This window comes from Sinocyclocheilus rhinocerous, unplaced genomic scaffold (genome assembly GCF_001515625.1).
Source record: "Sinocyclocheilus rhinocerous isolate Xijiao unplaced genomic scaffold, SAMN03320098_v1.1 scaffold1115, whole genome shotgun sequence".
Lineage (NCBI taxonomy): Eukaryota > Metazoa > Chordata > Actinopteri > Cypriniformes > Cyprinidae > Sinocyclocheilus > Sinocyclocheilus rhinocerous.
This window is the reverse complement of record NW_015658514.1, coordinates 1,256,675-1,276,258: the sequence shown is the minus strand read 5'-3', so window position 1 is coordinate 1,276,258 and position 19,584 is coordinate 1,256,675. Positions and strand designations below refer to the sequence as shown.

Genomic DNA, 19,584 nt, shown 5'->3' with positions numbered 1-19,584 from the left:
ACACATTATGAAAAGGAGGCAAACAGTGGCATAAAATAATATACTAACATGCATGTAAGAAAAGATAACAAACTGATCAAGAAAGGTTGTGTAAGTCAGAGAACAGGTTTTACAGTGGGAATTCAGATTTTTCACTTTAAAAATATATAAATGCTGGTTTCATACATGTACACAATTCCACATGTTGGTGTTAAAACTTCAGTTTTCAAAGTTTGTAAATACAGAATTCAGATTGTTCAGGTTTTGCGGTATGGACCAATCACTACAGTCTTTGGCAGTGTAATAACAGCACAAAAACAGACAAAACTCTTTCAATAAATAGGACTAATATGTTAGTTCATTAAAAACAAATAATAAAATTCAATTACTCTGTACCAACTAAAACACGAAAGCAGTTCTGCGATAATAAAAAGACTATAACAGCAGCGATTAAAGCACGTGAATGAAAGTCATTCTCATTTCTGGCAAACTATCATGAGGCCTTGAACTAACAACACTTACCAAAAAAAAAGTACAATCTCTTGTGTAACAAGGAGGTGTTTTCAAGCTTCTGTAAACCTCCTAATTTCAGCTCAGAGCTGCCTGGAAGGAAACATCATTTTGAGGACATACGACTAGCTCGAGAACGACTGGAGACAATTAGAGCTTGCATTGGTACTTCCAGCTGGATCACACGAGTCCGTCGGACTGAAGATGCTTATTCCAACAGCAGACACTCTGCTGTATCACAAGGCTTTTGCACATAATCACACACAGATGTATGCTTCTAATTTAAACATTTCCTTGCTCATAATTAAAAAGAAGTTCAAAATGTACTTGCTCATGCAAACTGCAAGTCTCAGCAAAGCTGTACGAGCTGCCAACTCAGGCAAATACTGATTATACGTCTTAACTAATCAGATACGCAGACCCACATATAACTAGAGTAAACCAAGCTCAGAAAATAAACAGAAAGTAGCAAAAAACATCACAACTATATATGTCCCATTGTCATGATTTCTGCTATTGATACAAGCTGTGATTTACAAATTTAACATTAGTTGGATACAGTGTTTCGGCATTTTGATACATAAAACCTTGAGGTGCAGCATCAATGCTTTTAAAAGTCCAACTAAAATGTTTCACACGATATAGCGTCCGACAACACGCAAATCGAGAAGGCAAAGGTATGCTGAGGGAAAATGTACATCATTCTGTACGGAGATCAGTCTCTGTCCCTCTCTCAGTCTTACCGAATGAGACTATGACAGGCTGAAACACCACACTGCCTTTAGCTCTGCCCGACAACATTTACACACAACCATACAGACCCCAGTACGAACAGAAAGACACATATTAAGGCCATTTTGTATTAAATGTGGTAGGCTAACCTCTTCTAGAGAACAACCGCACATCCGGAGTTAAAGTCTGATAATCATCGAACACATAGTAAACAGTACCTCTCTCCCCTTCTGTTTCTGCGACACTATCTCACACACACACATGCACACACAAACATACTGATGTTCAGATTGCCAAGAGGTTGATCTTTCAACATGTAAGACCTATAAATGTACACGCACACTTTACAACAAATCTCATCTTAACACTGAGTTATAAATCCTGTAAAAATGTCTTAGCAGTAAAAGGAAAATTGCTGTATTTGTCGGCTCAGAAATTGAGGAGGTCCCTAAACCTAATGTTAAATTTACATCATAAATGGAGGCCCTGGTGTCTGCTTGTTATTGTGTTCATACCACTGCATAAGAAGTATGCACGCATTCAAACATTGTCGCTTTTGAGCACTGATGGTCTGCTGAGCGTTATTATGTGGGCAGTACTTGTGTATGACATAACTGACCGCTTTATGTTACTGTTATGGTAAAGAAAAAAGACAAAGTATATTTAATAACTGATTGGTGGGATTTAGGTATTGGAGATTGGACTTGAATCTAATATTAGGTCTGCTCCTAAAACTTCTGTTGTGTTTGAAGACATGAGACTTGAGGTACTGAGGGTCAGTCCCTGCCCCATGTGTTCGGATGAAGGTCAACTGCTCTGTGAGGAGTGGTGTGAAGGTTGTGCGCTCATGGAGGCTTTACTCTTCTGAGGTCTCCTGAAGCTGTCTTTCATACAGGCTGAGTACATGATGAACAAACTGATACTGCTCCGCTGTCTGGATCATGCCGCCTCTGAAATCACAGCAGCAACAACAACATGAGACCAACTGTTAATGTGTACTTAAAGAGATAGTTCTCCCAAAAATGAAAATTCTGTCATTAATTACTCACCCTCATGTCTTTCCAAATCTGTAAGACCTTCTTTCATCTTCGGAACACAAATTAAGATATTTTTGATGAAATCTGAGAACTCTCTGACCCTCCATAGACAGCAATGTAACTACCATGTGCAAGGTCCAGAAACATACTGTAGTAGGGAGGGACATTGTTAAAAAAGTCCATGTGACATCAGTGGTTCAACCGTCATTTTATGAAGCTACGAAGTAAAAAAAAAAAAGTAAACAAAAATAACTTTATTCAACAATTCTTCTCTTCCGTGTTAATCTCCACCACCATTCACGAGAGTACCATGACACACGTGTGTGACGCTGCTGACGCAGGAGCCGGAGTTCCGACATAAACCCGGATGCACTACAGCCGTTTTTGCAAGCAGAGGAATGCACACACATGCGTCGTGGTACTGTCGTGAATGCACGTCGAAGTCTGGCATGGAAGAGAAGAAATTGTTGAATAAAGTTGTTATTTTTGTACTACCTTTCTGGGCCTTGAACGGGGTAGTTTCATTACTGACTATGCAGGGGCAGAAAGCAAAAATATCTTCATTTGTCTTCCAAAGATGAACGGTTTTATGGGTTTGGATAGACATGAGGGTGAGTAATTAATGACAGAATTTTCAGTTTTGGGTGAACTATCTCTTTAATAGCATCTAGCAGTCCAACCTGGCACTTAACAATAGCCTAATGTAACACCAACAGGTCTTGCGAGGATTTTTCTCCATAACTAAAGGTTGGCCCGGATACCACTGAGGCCAAACAGCTAACATTTATTCTGCTGCTGTCTCAACTCAAACTGACACTTGTGTTTCAAAGGGTGTACAGTATATCTATATTTTACCTGTCCAAGCGTAGCTGGCTAGTAGTCTGCAGGATGTCAACCACCCCTTCATTGCTTAGCTGCTGGCACAAGATAGAGGTAGCAATGAAACAGCCAGTGCGTCCAATCCCTGCACTAAGAGTAGAGAAAACGATGTTTAAATATATTAGCTTTTTCTTCTTACTGTCACTTTAACAACATTTTTGAAAAGTGTGTGTTACCTGCAGTGAACAATGACAGGGCCACTGTTGGGTGGAGCCTGTTTCCTCGCTTCCTCCACTTCCCTAACCAACTCCAAAAGAGGCGGGGCCTTGTCTGGAGTTTTCTGATCTGGCCAGGATGTGTACCAGTACTGTCTGAGAGTGCGCTCCTCACCCTCACTCTACACACACAAACATTCACCAACTTGTTAATAAACATTTACAGTTCAGTAAAGCCGGGTGCACACTCTACAAATTTGACCATTTGATTTGGCCATCTGAGAAAAATCCTACAAGATTCCTCTTATTCAAGGTCAAAAGCTGTAGCCTTTGATCACTAGTTTAACATGTGTGCTGAAAGCCGATGGATGACCATTGCAACCTGATGAAATTCTGTCAGAAGTTTTGAGGCACAGTCCTGCAGTATGGCTTCTCCTGTGACAACTGTGAAATCAAGAACCTTTAGGAGCACAGAAAAAAACACCCTTTGCTCCACACACATCAACGTCCGTCACAAAACATGTCAAGGATTGACAATGTAAATCCTATGTCTATGCCCATTTTTAATGAGACTTGACTGTTATACAGTCTGACAACTGAAATTCCTGTGTAACATGGCTTATACTTAGAATCCTGTTCGTACAATCTGACAAGCAACAATTGTAAAACACGCATAAATCACAAAGTGTGTACCCGGCTTAACACACATGTATTCACAGGAGCGTTTCTAGCCTTCATCAGTACTGGGGTTCTGTTCAAATGAATTAAACTGAATCAAGAACAATTTCAGATCTTTTTGCAAACCCATTTGACTGATCAATAATGATTCACAAATGTCTAGTTCTGATTCCAAGCAACTGAAAGAGAAGACACATAAACATGATTGTTGAAATATTATCAGGGAAAATGATTATCAGGTTGGTAATGTCCAACATCATATATACATACCAAATGATGCTCATACTAACACATATACACATTCTTTGATATATCTCTTTAAGATATCTTACACAGAGTTTTTGATTAACTATATTTCCTTCAATTATGTGAAACACTGCATTGCTAAGAATATTTGTTGCCATGACAGCCATGCCTCCAGAGGAAACAGTAGAAAACAGAAGCAAAAAAATATTGCGCTCAACCTGGACTTCTCTCTTTCTGTCCTTCTCATCTTTCTTGTCTTTCACACAGACTTTTAGAAGGTTAGGCTCTTCTGTAAATATTAGTCTTGTTTTTATTAGTTAGACTGTATTGTAATGTCTACATGAAACTGAATAAAGAAATTGTATTTGTAATTGTAGAAATTACTTTTTAAAAAGTGATGGCTTTTAAAAACAGCACGTAATCTGCATTCTCAGATTTCACTTTTTTTGGTCTCTGGATTCTAGTTTAAAAGAGGATGCAAAATATGATACAGTCAGTTGTCTTGTCTTTCATGGGCTATAAACTAATTCAGTGTTGCTGCAATGTTGTAATGCAACATTAACCTATAGGTGGCACTGTCACCAAACTGCTCGGGTACCCTCAGGGCACAGTCACAATGACATGTGCATCATTTTGTTTCAATAGACCAAGACATTACCAAGATACAGCCTTCCTATACTCAACTTTCGGCACAACTTTGAAATGTGTCAAAATTCTATTCTTTCAGTTAGTATCATTTTGCCATATTTTTGGTAAAAATGTAACAGATAAAATTAAACAAGTTAATACATTAAGATTCCTTTAGTTATTAATTTGCATATAAAACACTAAAAATGCAAGTCAGTTATTTTTATTAAAACTTTTCAACATAAGCGTCCTAGACATAATCACATGAACACACACACTCAAACACAAAACAAACCTTCACAGTGAAAATCCTTAGACTGTAGTCATCTGCCTGGATGACCTGTTTGACAGTGATCTCGATATCTTCACAGATGACACTGTCCTCTGGCCAGTATTCTGTGCATTTCTGTGGGACACACACACACACAAATGTTTTATTTGATTCATATATAATATATGTTTTATTCAGTCCATCAAAGCCCATTTTAAACCGTTCAGAAAAATTCCATTCATGATTTCTGATAACTCACTGGAATTCACCTAAATATTTCAAGGCATGTACTGTAGAGTCAAAATCACCTCAACCCTGGTGTCTTTATTTACTTTTTGACTTCTGCAAAATACCTAAAGTTGCAAATTAACATTTGAGAATATGATAAGTAGTTTGATGTTCAGCCTGAGTTTGTGCTAAGTATCAAATAGTGACAGGACTAGGGGTTGGACAAGAAGAACTATTTAGTGTTAATTCAAGCTTGCATTACCCTGATAATTAAGGAGAAAATACATATTAATTATTAAAATATCTCAAAGATGTTTAATTGCTCAGCATGAAAGAATAATTCCTCCCAATCATGTGATATGTATAAAGACCTCATTTTTTTCTTCAATGTTGGTGATCATGACAATAATGGGACAGCTCTCCTGCCAAACCATCCTCCAGAAATCCCCCACTGTGTTTACAGTTGGACCCTGTGTAGCAATGTATGCCTTTTCTTTCCCTCCATAGCCCTAAAGAAAAAAGTTTGAAAGAAAGAAGAAAATTTGAACAACCTTATATGGCTGATTGATTAGAGAGCCTTAACTTTTCAGCCTATAGCATTTTAATGTGATCAGAAATACTGCACACATCTGCAAAACCACATCAAATTATTATTTTTCAAACATTATACAGTCTCCTAATAGTTTGTGATCTCAGAATAAATCATAAATGCTATGGCATAGGGCTCATATATTTATTACCTTAACTTAGAGGACAAATGACAGAATGTTACAGAAATATAGCAAAAAAAAAAAAAAAGAAACAATTTTTGGACAATGCTAAATGATTAACACCTCTAAAAATGTGGTTGTTTCATCACAAACTAATTTATTCAGTTCATTAAAAATGAACACATCACAGCTTACATCAATATGCAAAATAAGATTTTCATTTGACACCAACACATACTCACCTTCAAATAATTAGCGTTGATGTAGGTGCTGAGAAAATCACCTTCTTCTTTTGCTTTTAAGCAAACTCTGCTGTGTGTGTCTGCAATTTAGAGTTAAGATCTTACAAATTCAAAGACATGCCAATATCATCAGTAACAAACCTCATCAGCCATTTCCACATTTTACTATATGCAGAGTATTATACACACTTGGTAGTATGGTTTTGTAGCGATTCTTCCTCACCACGCCAGGAAAACTGTATTCTTTAGGGTCCACGAAGTTCATGGGTGTTTCCTGTTTCCACCAGAATTACAAGATGAGAAGTGCTGTCATGTTACGATCACTGTTTTATATTGTACGTGGATGTTACTGTGAGTGGCACTCACATAGAACTCGGCCTGCAGCGCAGCGTCGTCCAGTGCGCGCTTGTGCAGCTGCTCGGGGGTGAGCAGGTTGGATGCGTTCTGCAGGTATTCCTGTGCGCTCTGCTCTCTAGGGGACAGCAGCGCTCCATAGGGCTCTGTAGTACCAGGTGTGCACATGTCCAACGTCAGCGACACGTTAGAACCTCTCCTGAAAATCACAACAGAGTTTGTGTGACAATGTAATTTGAATATACAATGTAAATTCAGATGCATTCAGAGTTTTTCAAGGGCTAAAGCCTTTTCAGGTTCTTTATTAAAACTTAAAATTAGTAAAATTAGTGTGAACAGGTCACGACTACTTTGACTACTTTTCTTTTTTTTTCAGTAGTTTCTGATTTATGCACTTTAGGATATGAAATTCTGAATACATGAAAAGGGAATTCATCTGTGTTAAAATATTTATTTAAAGGTGCCTTTAAATATTAAACAATTGCTTTTCCATGTTTAATTATGACACAAGTGGTTAGCCTTTCCACCATCACCACTTCTGTATTTATGATTCTTTCCTCATTAAAATATTCAGCACACCGTCACATTAAACGCTGAACCATCACAAGAATATTCTAAAAGCAAACGGCAACAAAGATTTATAGAATGTAACAGTGCTGGACTGGGACATAAAATCAGCCCATTTTTTGGTCCCAGCGGCCCACCTGTACTATATTATAATAGAGGTGGGCCATTTTACATAAATATATAATCTCATAAAAGCACCTGGAGATCTGGTTTGGTCCTCACACTACACATAGTGTGACCCATTAAATATAACAAAATATTTTTTTTTATAATAGTGATAATAATATTATTGTACTTTACGTCTTTTATTTTTTAATAAAATAATAAACAAAATAATAAAGTCTGATAACTATTATATTTTAAAATAAAAAGGGAGTATTAAATAAAAACATAATTATTTTATAGTAAACTTAAAAATAAAATGTTGATATTTATTTTTTAATGAATTTTCATCATTTTCAAACTTCAAATCAGCAAGATTTTATTTTGGCGGGTTGCCGGCAAGTAAGTGCTTATGCTTTTAGTTTGAATAGAAACTTTTTTCAGTATTACAGTGTGTTGATCTAAAATGGTAATTGTGCATCAACAGCTGTCAACCATGTTGGTACACAAATTAACGTAATGTAATTTACACAGCGCATTTTTTTATTTGGTCGCGCATGCGCACCTGCGTACCACTTATGTGCACCCTTGTATACATATGTGACCCTGGACCACAAAACCAGTCATAAGTGTCAATTTTTCAAAATTGAGATGTATACATTATCTGAAAGCTGAATAAACAAGCTTTCCATTGATGTATGGTTTGTTAGGATAGGACAATATTTGGCCGAGATACAGCTATTCTGGAAATCTGAGGGTGCAAAAAAAAATCTAAATATTGAGAAAATCACCTTTAAAGATGTCTAAATGAAGTACTTAGCAATGCATATTACGAATCAAAAATTAAGCTTTGATATATTTACGGTAGGAAATTGACAAAATATCTTCATGGAACATGATCTTTACTTAATATCCTAATGATTTTTGGCATAAAAGAAAAATCGATAATTTTGACCCATACAATGTATTTTAGGCTATTGCTACAAATATATCCGGGCCACTTAAGACTGGTTTTGTGGTCCAGGGTCACATATGTATATATATATATATATATACATATGACTTTTTTAACCGGGTATGCTGAGTGATAAGACCCCCCCCCCAAAAGGGATCACAGATGACAAATAGCTAAGAAACACCGTGGCAATGAAATTCATCTCAAATCCTTCTTCTATCGTTTCAAGTTTATCCATTATTCTAATGCAAGAAAAATATAGCTGGTTTTCCAAGTAAAAACTGGCAAATAACGTTACATTACGTTATTATATGTAATCAGAGGGTGGGGAGATGGGGGATTCCCCCGGTCTATATGTCTCTATGCATCAGCTAAATTATTTTTTTTATTCCCAGTGAATAGAACTCCCACCCGGGTGACACTACTCCAATAACAGACTATGCAAAATACCCAAAAATATTTAAAATATTGCAAAGAAACGTTGCAGCCTTGCAAACAACAATAAAATCAGAGAAGGACTTTAACTGTAAGCGACACGAGAATACGCAAAACAAAGGGAACAATATGATGTTTGTTATTATTAAAATTTTATATAGCCCCCGTTTTTATAAAGGTTTTTTTATTTTTTATTTACCGCTTAAGCAATAACGTTGACAATAACGTATAGGCCTATCTTCAACATACGTTGTCTATGACCAAAAATGTAAGAAGATATGTTTTCAGTGGACTTTCAAAATTTGCTTTGCTTGAGAAAATAAAAATATGTTTTTTTTTCTTTTGATTTAGTCGAGTTGGTTTAGCATAAAACACATTAGACAATGTGGTTTTCGGCAATCGAGATCTGACAGCAACAGCACATTTCTCCGCTTGGGCGAGCGCTTCGTGAACAGCTTACCTCGCGCATTAAATCAAGTATGCGGAGCATTCGCAGCTTATATGGACGGAACGCCACTGATATATATATTTCTTTAAGCAACAGACAAGAAAGAATGAAAGAGTACATGAACAAGATGTTTATTTGCTCTATTACAGGCTGAACTGGCCTTAAAAATATGTAGCCATTAGAAATTAGAGGCAACCACTGAATTTTAATCACAATCCAAAGATGCATGGGCAGTTATTATATATATATATATATACAGTATATATATAAATTAGGTATGTACAAAATATGTACAATTTCAAGATTTCAAGCAAACAGAATGGTCTGACTTCAGCTTTGTGAAGATATGCTAAAAATGCAAATTTACTCTCTGAGAGCAGGTGGCGCTTATGGAATAGCAGTTTAACTAAAACGTTATCTTGGTGACCACTGTAAAAAAAGCAGCTGTGCTTATAAAGACATAAGATGAAAAGAAAATGCCTTCGAAACTTTTCTGAAGACAGTCTGTTAACAAAGACCAGAGTCAGGACACGAGAATAGATGCACTTGCAAAGAAAATTCTGTAGAGGCACAGCAAGCTCACTTTTCTCGATGCTCAAAATGCATGGGGGTTTATATGAATGTATCAATGAAGGGAACTGACTGTCTTTTAGTATACTTTCACATAGCTGAAGCCAGTCCTTGGCAAAAAAAAACAAAACATTGTATCGGACCACTGGGAAAATGCTCTGTATATCAGATTGCCAATCTGGCAATGTAATATACATCAAATGCAATGCATACAGATGTGATTTTCTTACCTTTCCTGCAAGCCCACAGGTTTGACAGTGAGAGTGACAGGGTCAGCTTCGGTCTTCATGTCCATAAAGCAGTCAAACACGGGCGTCTCCGGAACAGCATCCAGCTCGTAGAAATCCTCCTGTTTAGCATCTGTCCATTCTGAATATGTAAAGGAGGGCTGCCTGCTCATGGACTGACGACGGTCGTCAGGGAAGCAAGATGGGTTGCCAGGCACCAGGGTTTTAATGCAGAACAGCGTCTATTGTGATAGCAAGTGGGGGGAGAAAGGAAAGTTCAAGCACATGCTGTAGTGCATTTATACAAGTTATTTTATAAACAGGCGAAACTAAAGCTCTGAGTAACAAAACGACAAAAACATAAAGAACATACTCACTCCAGTACCAAGGATGACTACACCTAAGAAGAGTGTGGCTATGAGGGGCAACAAGCTTTCCACCCTCCATATCTCCATCTGCAGACAATGAACAACATATGATATAAAATCTCTTTCGCATCAGAGAAGATATTTCAGTTCTAGCTCTATTACCTGTTGATCATAGGCATCACTGGTGGAGAGAAGGTACTGAAGGAGATCCAAAACTTTATGTGCTGCTGGAAAAGCCCTGTATCCATTCAGCATGTAAAGGACCCACAAACCCTGAACACATCAACAAAACACACTTATTATTACACACAAACCCTTGAAAACACAACAGTGACTTACATATCAACAACTAGGGCTGGCAAAGAAAGATATGAGACATTGGATATGAATTACTAAATGTGTTTTGGTATTTTGCCACAAGCTTAATTTCAAATTAATAAATGATAATTTTTTTGCAAATAGACTACCGTTCAAAAGTTTAGGATTGGCAAGATTTTTTTTGTATTGTTTTTGAAAGAAGTGTCTTGTGTTCAAGGCTACATTTATTTGATCAAATAGTAAAAACAGTAATATTGTGAAATATTAATACAAATTATAATAACTGTTTTCTATTTTCATGTTTTTTTTTAAATGTAATTTATTCCTGTGATTGCAAAGCTGAATTTTCATCAGCCATTACTCCAGTCTTCAGTGTCACACAGTCCTTCAGAAATCATTCTAATATGCTGAACTGCTGCTCAAAAACAGTTGTGCTGCAAACTTTACTCAAAGCTCTTATGTGTAATGCATTATAGAAGTAATTTTGATGCATTAATTATGCCTTGTAATGCACCTTATAATGCATTGTACAATCTCATGAATAGTTGTAACCACAGTTAATACAAATATAACACTTATCATTTCATTGTTACACTATGCATTTTAAATTTGCTTATAATTATTTACGACAAGATATAAATGTAATACAAAGCACATTACGAATAATTATAATGCATTATACCATGATAAAACCATGATGCATTTTTCAGGATTCTTTGATGAAGTTCAAAAGAACAGCGTTTATTTGAAATTGAATTCTTTGTAACATTAAATGATTTTATTATCACTTCTGATCAAGATAATGCAGCCTCACTGAATAGAATATTAAAAGTATAAAGGTACTGACCCCAAATTTTTGAACGGTAGTTTATGTGTATACATAAGCCTTGCACAGCTGTTTGCCAGTTTGTCAGACAGGAAGGCATGCGGTGCAGTTATTGACTATAGGGTCGATCACAGCAGACCCCGGAACAGCCTGTTTTTCTATACTTATATGCACAAACACATTCAAACGCAAAGACAAACAAAATGATCAACTGCTTAATTACTGTACATCTAAAAGCCAAATTTGCCACTTATAGACAAAACCAGAACAGAGGTATAACTGAAACACACTCTCACACATACAGCAATAAAAATCAATGAATAGTTAACGGTGTACTGTGCACATCTGCATAAAGTGTGATATGTACGTGTCAAGGAATTATTTGTTAATTATTTGAGAAATGTGCATAAACTCACTGTGAGTTGAGACAGTGTGTACAGCAGGAGGAAAGCGCCAGCTGTAACACTTGCTTTCAATACTCTTTCCCATAGAGCAACCCCAACCCCTGGCAGGGGATTGTGGGTAAGTGGGGTGGCACTCTCCTTCTCTTTGGGTGAGACCTCTCCAACGGGGGCTTCTGCCATGCTGCTCTTAAAACGTCCTGTCTTTAAACAGCTGAAACAGACACAGAGAAAACCATCTCAGAAGATAATATAATGTATGTAAAATACACAGCGAAAACAAAACGAACAGCTAATTTAGTGCAAACAGGAGCAAACAGCAATGCAGCTGAATGTAATCACAGAGTAGTACACTACAGCTTCTGCAGTACAGTCTCATAATTCATGGCATTGCTGTGGGCGGAATGACACATTTAGAGGTGGACAATGTAAATGAGACAGTGCTGCGGACATAACGCTAACACGGGGTGTTATGCCATATACAGTGTGAACAGCACTGTCTTATCACAAGATCCATTATGATTAGCATTAAGAAAAGATTTGAGGTTTGAACAGCAGTGAGTAACGTTATTCTAATTACATTACATTCACCATCTAATTTTGCATGATTACTGTTAGTCTTCTGCATTATTTTGTGTTAATTTAATGAGAACCATTGACCATATGGAAGCATATTCTTTTGTTGGGTTTCAAGGCATTTTAAGGCACAAGTTGAAGTCAGCTCATTTAAACTGAAATATTCTCACATCATTTGAGAGTTACTGCTGATCAAATTTTTATCACTTTCTTTTTTCACAGCAGAAATGCTTATGACACATTGTGTTTAATATTTAAACACTTCACTCTGCACTGTGACTATCACTTTTCAAAAATTAAAGGTGTACAATATCACTGCTTTGTCAAAGTTAAAGCAGAGTTTCAACAAAATTCCGACTGAGATTCAACCATGAATAAACCAGCCAATATAACTTTGTTAAATCCATAAATCCATGCAAAAAGTAAAATGGAAACCAGTAATCAATTAGTCAAAGGCTTTGCTGGAATATTGTATAGATACTACTGTAGGAGCCATTTTAATGCAATATGTGTTTTGTCCATGGGGAGGCGTTGTGATACTTTTATATTAAGAGCACCTGGCTAATGGGATGGGATGTTGGATGGCAGGAAAGCAAACAGTTTTTGACCGTGACCGATTGAGCGTACAGCTCCAAATTATCCTGTGCACTAACTTATTGTGTCAACTGTCTATATTGTGTTGAACCGAACTTGAAGCATAATCGTGCAAGGAATAATATAATGATTGAAGCAGAATAAAGGACACGGAAAGCGTTTAACATCAGTGCATGGATTTAATTTGCACGCGTCAATTACTCGCTCACTTCTACCACCAACATCGGCGACCATGTGGAAGGCCGTAATAACTACATTAAATTTAGAAAGTTCCTACAATGCTTTACTTTGATAAATAATACGTAAAATACTAGTTAATTTAGGAAAATAAAAATATATTTGCGATACATTTTTCAGTTTTGTCATTGGTCTAGACTCTAGAGAATAACTATATCTGCTAGTAAATCTACTCTATACAGTTGTCTTAAGAAAAGCTTTCGTTCTTACTAGAATGATGTTATTAGCCATGTGTTGATTTTGATGTACATTAATCTTTGTCCTAAACAGTGACCATTTTAATTTATAAAATACAATAAAGCTTTTATATTAATTTATGTAAATTATTTATGTAAATATTCTAAAACTTTAGTTTTAAAGAAACTTACTTATATTTTGGTATAGGCAGTATGACACAAACACACACAAACACTGAGGCTGCATTTACAAGAAAAACAGTCACTTCAGCAACAAACACACCCGTCCCCTGTCTTTCTCTCCTTTATCTCTCTCTGACCCTCATCTCATCTCATCACTCCTCTTCTCTGGATTTCTCCTTTCCTCTCTTCTTTTCCCTATTTCTTTCTGCTTTCACCTTTCTTTAATGTTTACCCCTCTCTCTTCATACCTCTGACCCTCATCTGTGAATGGTTTTCTTCTATCCATTTCACCTTTATCCATCTTTAACTCCCCCTTCTTCTTTTACCTCTCTTCTCTGATGAATATTATTAATTTATTTATTCCTATAGTCTATTCATGCTGCAGCTGGATGCTCTTGAATTATCAGAATGAGCTATAAAGAGAAGAGATCGCTGTGTTGAAGGATACACAAGCGCACACACACACACACACACACACATACAAGTACACACCCTTCACAGATTGTCTTTCATCAAACCTAAGCATAATCATCTCATGCCACTTGCTCATTCAGCATTCAAATCCCAGCCTCAAACTGTATAACAGGGAGAGATGAAGAAAAAACAGCATTTGCAGGCAGGTATCTGAATGAAACCAAGGATGAAATGGGCCATGAACTAAATATTTAGTAAGGAAAACTATATGTTTTTTGTTCTTAAATGATTTGATAACCTCTGTGTCCTCTACTCTCCACAAATAATTCAATAATAACTCAGCAAAAGTGTTTTTAATCACTATGATAAGCCTGAATGTTTTCATTTATTCTCATATAATGGTGTCTTCATTTTTATAGATGTAAAACATCAGAATTTAAAATTACAAACGGCATTCATTTGTCAATGATAACTACACAAGCACTATTATTCAAAGTTTGGAGTCAGTAAGATTTTTTAATGTTTCAGAAAGAAGTCTCTTATGGTCAGGCTGCTTTTATTTGATCAAAAATACAGTAAAACACTAATATTGTGAAATACTGTTACAATTTAAAATAACTGTTTTCTATTTATAATCTAATCTTCAGTATCACATGATCCTACAGAAATTACAGTAATATGCTAATTTGATGTTAATGAAACATTTATTATTATCATCAATGTAAAAAATAGTTGTGCTGCTGATTAGTTTTGTTGATTAATAGAAAGTTCAAAAGAGCAGCATTTATCTGTCTTTATTGACACTTTTGAGCAATTTAATGCAATCTTGCTGAATAAAAGTATTGCTTTTTCTTACTGACCATAAACTTTTGAATGGCAGTAGGCCTATATATACAAATAATTTAAACTTAATATTGAATGAACTGAATTCAACTTAGCTTAATTTATGTGAAGACTGGTCTTTTCATTTTCACAAATGTAAAACATCAGATTTGAAAATTACAACCTCAGTTCCTTTCTTAATGAACTACACTGCACATACACAACAATAATGAACTTGTTATTTAAATGATAAATATATCTTATTACTATTATTTATAGCTGTTTTTTTAATATTTAAATATATTTACAAACGTATCTTAATTATTAAAACGTAACTTTTGTTAAGCCAAACTAAAAACACTTGTGTGCTAGTGTTGTGTAAATACAAAAGCCACACCACAAAATTCAAAATATTCTCTTTTTTGAAGAAGAAAAAAAAACAGACATCATTCATAAAGAAAAAATAAAGGACTTACTGTATAAAAAAGCAAAGTTAGGCTCACATGACAGTGACAAACACCTCTCTCAGGACCTAAAACAAACTAGGAGTAGTGAGAAGAAAAATGAGGAAAATAGAAATTATTTGCATTGCATTAGAATCTCAATATATCTAGCAGTAGATGATTATTCTTACTCATGCAGCTCTGTACGGAGCGCTACAGATGGCGATACAAGCAGAGGACACTGCGTGCCAAGTCAACCAACAGGAGTCACTGAGTGGTTTCGAATAAATAGCCCTCCATGTGTGTCTATCACAGAAAAATGACAGGTGGTCAAAATATAGCAGGAGACATGAATCCAAGCAAGACATCCAGGAATTAAACACAGTATAAGCAACAGGCTAGACAAAAGGACAAAAAACAATGAAGAACTTAAGGTCTGTGGGGAACGTATCTAAAAGCCGAACACACATTCAGTCTTCTCCTCTACGATCAGTAAACAATAGCTGCAGAGGTCTGGTCTGGTGATGACGTGCTCTACATTGGCATGGGGGTAACCATGGAAACAAATACACTCAGCAGCAAACGGTTTATATAGAACCACAATCAACACACCCCTCCACACACACACACACACACACACACACAGATATACGCACTCTAACACCCACACACAGACATGCAAAGGGATCATGCAGCAGAGCAGACCCAATCCATAGTGGAATAAAAAGGAGAAACACAGTTCCCATCTGGCTCGTGCAACATTTATAGGCATTTCCTGCCTTTTGTGTTTGAAACAAATACGAAATCCATTTCTTTTTTCTCAGTTTCCACTGAGATGCAAATTCATTGTATTGAGCTTTTTAAAGCCGCAATCTCTAGCTAGCCAACCCGAAACTCTACACACAAGCACACATTAACAGCATAAACTAAACAGACATATTCCACAGCCTCCACACTGTAAAATAAGGCAGACTCTACATCCTACACACTATGATGAACTATAGTCTGAGATTAAAACAAAGTTAATATGTCAGCAACACTTTTAACAACAACAATGGACAGCAATAACTGTTGGCCTTTTATTTCGGACACATTAGAAGTCTGGATCCATAAAGGAAACATTTTTCCCCTGCAATGAATTAGCTAATGGAAATACTGATTTTTCTATGTTGATAGTTTTGATGAAAGAGAACAGGGTGCAAGAGAGAGAGAGAGATTACCTGCATAACAGCAGCCCTACACTATAGGGCCGGTGTTTAATTGTGCTTGCTCGTATAAGAGGATTATGCTTTATGCTGGATGAGTTAAATCAGTGTGTTTTTGTTCTGCAGACTGGGCCCATTATTGCGCTGCACCTTTGGATTTCCATGAATGGGAGTTCCAAAAAACCCACCTCTCCGTCTCGTTCTCCACCTCTGAAACGCATAGTTGATGTGATTAACTGGTTGTATACATTTCAGAAAAAGAAATGACAAAGACAGGGCCACAGATGGGAGAGAAAGAGTGAGAGAGGGAGCGAGAGAGACTGAAATCATGGGCAGAGGATTATTTGGACCAGTCTCCCTCCCCATGCAATATAAGTCTCATTGGCTTAATACACTGACTAAAAGCAAACCTCCCTTCCTAAAAATAATTCCTGCACTAATAGATTACATTGACCCAAAAGTCTGAATTATTCAAACAAAAGGTCAAAAAAGCTGAAAATATAATAGTCTGACTGCATAGAGCCCCCACACACATATGCAAGCAATCAGTTACACAAACACACACACACACACAGGATGGCAGCCTATCAGGAGAATATCAGGCACATAGCAGAATGAGATAGTCCTACACTTGTTGAATGCCATTTAAGGATCACAAATGCGTCCCCTCTATCTCCCAAAAATTCATCTAATGGGTTCTGTGAAATTATCTTCTTTAACTATAAACATACTGATAAGTACATCTGTTTTTCGTCCCCATAAACATAAAGACCATTTCCTTCAACTGACCGCCAGTCATTGTGTTCACCAACTAAAGACCACCAAATGTTTACTTGTTATAGCTTGAATGACACATCCCAAAGGTGAAGTAGTTTTTAAGAACGAAACAGCCAGTATAAATATGCGTACAGGCACCATACTGAAAGACCTCGCTCATTGACTCGCTTCGCCTCTTCATTGAGAACAACACTGCGTCGACTGAGCATCCTCAAACACACGACGCGAGCTTCCACAGCATGAAATGGACACTGAATAATAGTGCAAACCGCACCGAATACGGCAAAATACGGATGCGCTCTTACCTCTCAGATGGGTGAAAGCGGTGGAAATGAGCGCGGAGATTCGCGCAGCATCATTAATATTCACATCACAGCGCTCGCGGAGACGCGCGCGGAGGAAGAGCAGGCAGCGGGAGACGCTGCAGAGCCGAGCAGCGGCCCTCCATATGAGCTCGCCTCTCTTCACTGACAATCACAACAAGGAGGGTCTGAGTGCGTGCGTGGCTTAATATGCTCCGTCTCTCTCTCTTCCGAGTATATTTTTGTTTCGTGAGATCCCTTTTGTGTGCTTTTCAATAGGTGTTGACGTGTGAGGTATTGTCTTTCGTTTCGCGAGGCGGATGGTGCGATGCTTCGCTTCAGGTGGCAGCTGGAGGTGTAACCTAGGCAACGTGTCTCGGGGTAGAATGGGATGGAGAGGGATGCGCTTTAGTGCCCTCACTTCTCTCCAGTCCCCTCAGCACTCACATTAGCAACTGCGTCATTTCCTAAAGCAAATGCAAGCACGTACTGGATGTTTTGCACCTCCGAAAAGAGGGTCTGTCACAGTTTGTGAATCTGACATAATGAGATGTTTTCATTCAGTTTCCGTTTTCTTTCTTTCTTTTTTTCAATTCCTTATTTTTCATATTTTTCAATGTTTTAAAAACCCAAAGACTGCATATTCTACAAGTACCTGCTGCTTCCATCTAGTGGTGCTTAACTATAGCCTGCATTGTTGATACAGTCTATGGTTGATACACGTCAACAGCGCCACCCGTGGTCATCATACGCAAACGCAGCATGAGTTTTGGAGGCCTTGGGCAACTCTATTACTGTATAATTTTGGTATCTCGTTGATTATAAGACTCTAAAGTCCTGTGTGCATCTAGCTTATAAATATAAAGTATTTCTGTTGCTAGGTGGTATTTCTTTACAGAGGTTGGTGCTACTGTTGGAGTGGTGGAAGCTGGTATGGCTGCTGCTGTGAGAAAAAAGACAGATAGGCTGGTTGTGGTTGGTATAGCTTCTGTTTTTGTGGGAGGGGTGGCATAGATACTGTCCTGACAGAACCTAACTTTAGGCCTACTTAAATTTACACAAATACATCCTATGTTCAAGCTTATGTTTGACTTCAAACAATTTAATATCATTGGAAAGCAAGGATCCTCTGTTTTCAAGAACTGGTTCACTGTTTTCCTTAAATTACATTTAAAACTTTTCCAAATAATACTTAAATGTATCTCCAAACACACACTGTTATGCAATTTTTGCTGATACTTGAACATGTCCCTAATTCCCTAACCTCGTCCCACACCACGAGTCCTCAAATTTAGCAGTGTGCTATTACTTATATAGATTTATACCTGAAAATTACATAGATGTACATTGAATGAGGGACCTGAATATCATAACTGAACTATTCTGCACCAGTAAATAATCACCCAGAACAAGCAACAACCGCATAACAATAAAAAAAAAAAAACTCATACTAAAGCCAACCACTTACAATTGTTGTGGCAAGTTTGCACCACTATTTAGGTTTTGTTGTTGTTAAAAAAAATTTAAAATTTACACTTAGGCTTGAAAAATATGTAATCAAACTTTTACAGACTAGTTTTAGCACTACAAATTGTCACCCATATTTTGCAAAGGAAGTTAGAGTTTACAAAAGCGTTTAGTGCTGTGATCAGTGTGGTAAAAAAAAGAAAGAAGAAGCTTCTATTGTGAGCGGGGAGATAAGAGTTTCACTGTTTCATCCACCAGAGATCTGTATGTATGACCACTTCCTGTTTAGGCATTGCGTTTGCCCTACTATTTATTGCTTTCTGTTACCCAGGAGACTGCATAGTTCACTGAACAGGACTGAGACCCCCCTAAAAAAGAAAAACTGTTGCAACACAGAGAACAGTGAAACACAAAGCAGAGAAAACTGCGCCCACAAGCATGTACAATGAAACACTGTTATGGGGCTGATACCAAATCATCAAGACTGCGGCTGAACTGCTCAGCTGAAACAAAAAGTAACTTA

General features: G+C 37.0%; 1 protein-coding gene across 1 annotated transcript; it reads right to left on the bottom strand.

The window, feature by feature from the left end:
• On the bottom strand, positions 1-17,638 carry LOC107722354 (tyrosine-protein phosphatase non-receptor type 5-like; the record flags this gene model as incomplete). Its single annotated transcript, XM_016530679.1, has 13 exons — positions 1-2,171; positions 3,114-3,227; positions 3,314-3,474; positions 5,139-5,249; positions 5,714-5,851; positions 6,295-6,374; positions 6,484-6,568; positions 6,661-6,847; positions 9,956-10,194; positions 10,330-10,407; positions 10,483-10,593; positions 11,881-12,079; positions 17,598-17,638. Coding segments are annotated over 13 exons (1,638 nt in total), but the record flags the coding sequence as incomplete, so codon positions are not given.
• Between the last annotated feature and the right edge of the window lie 1,946 nt (positions 17,639-19,584).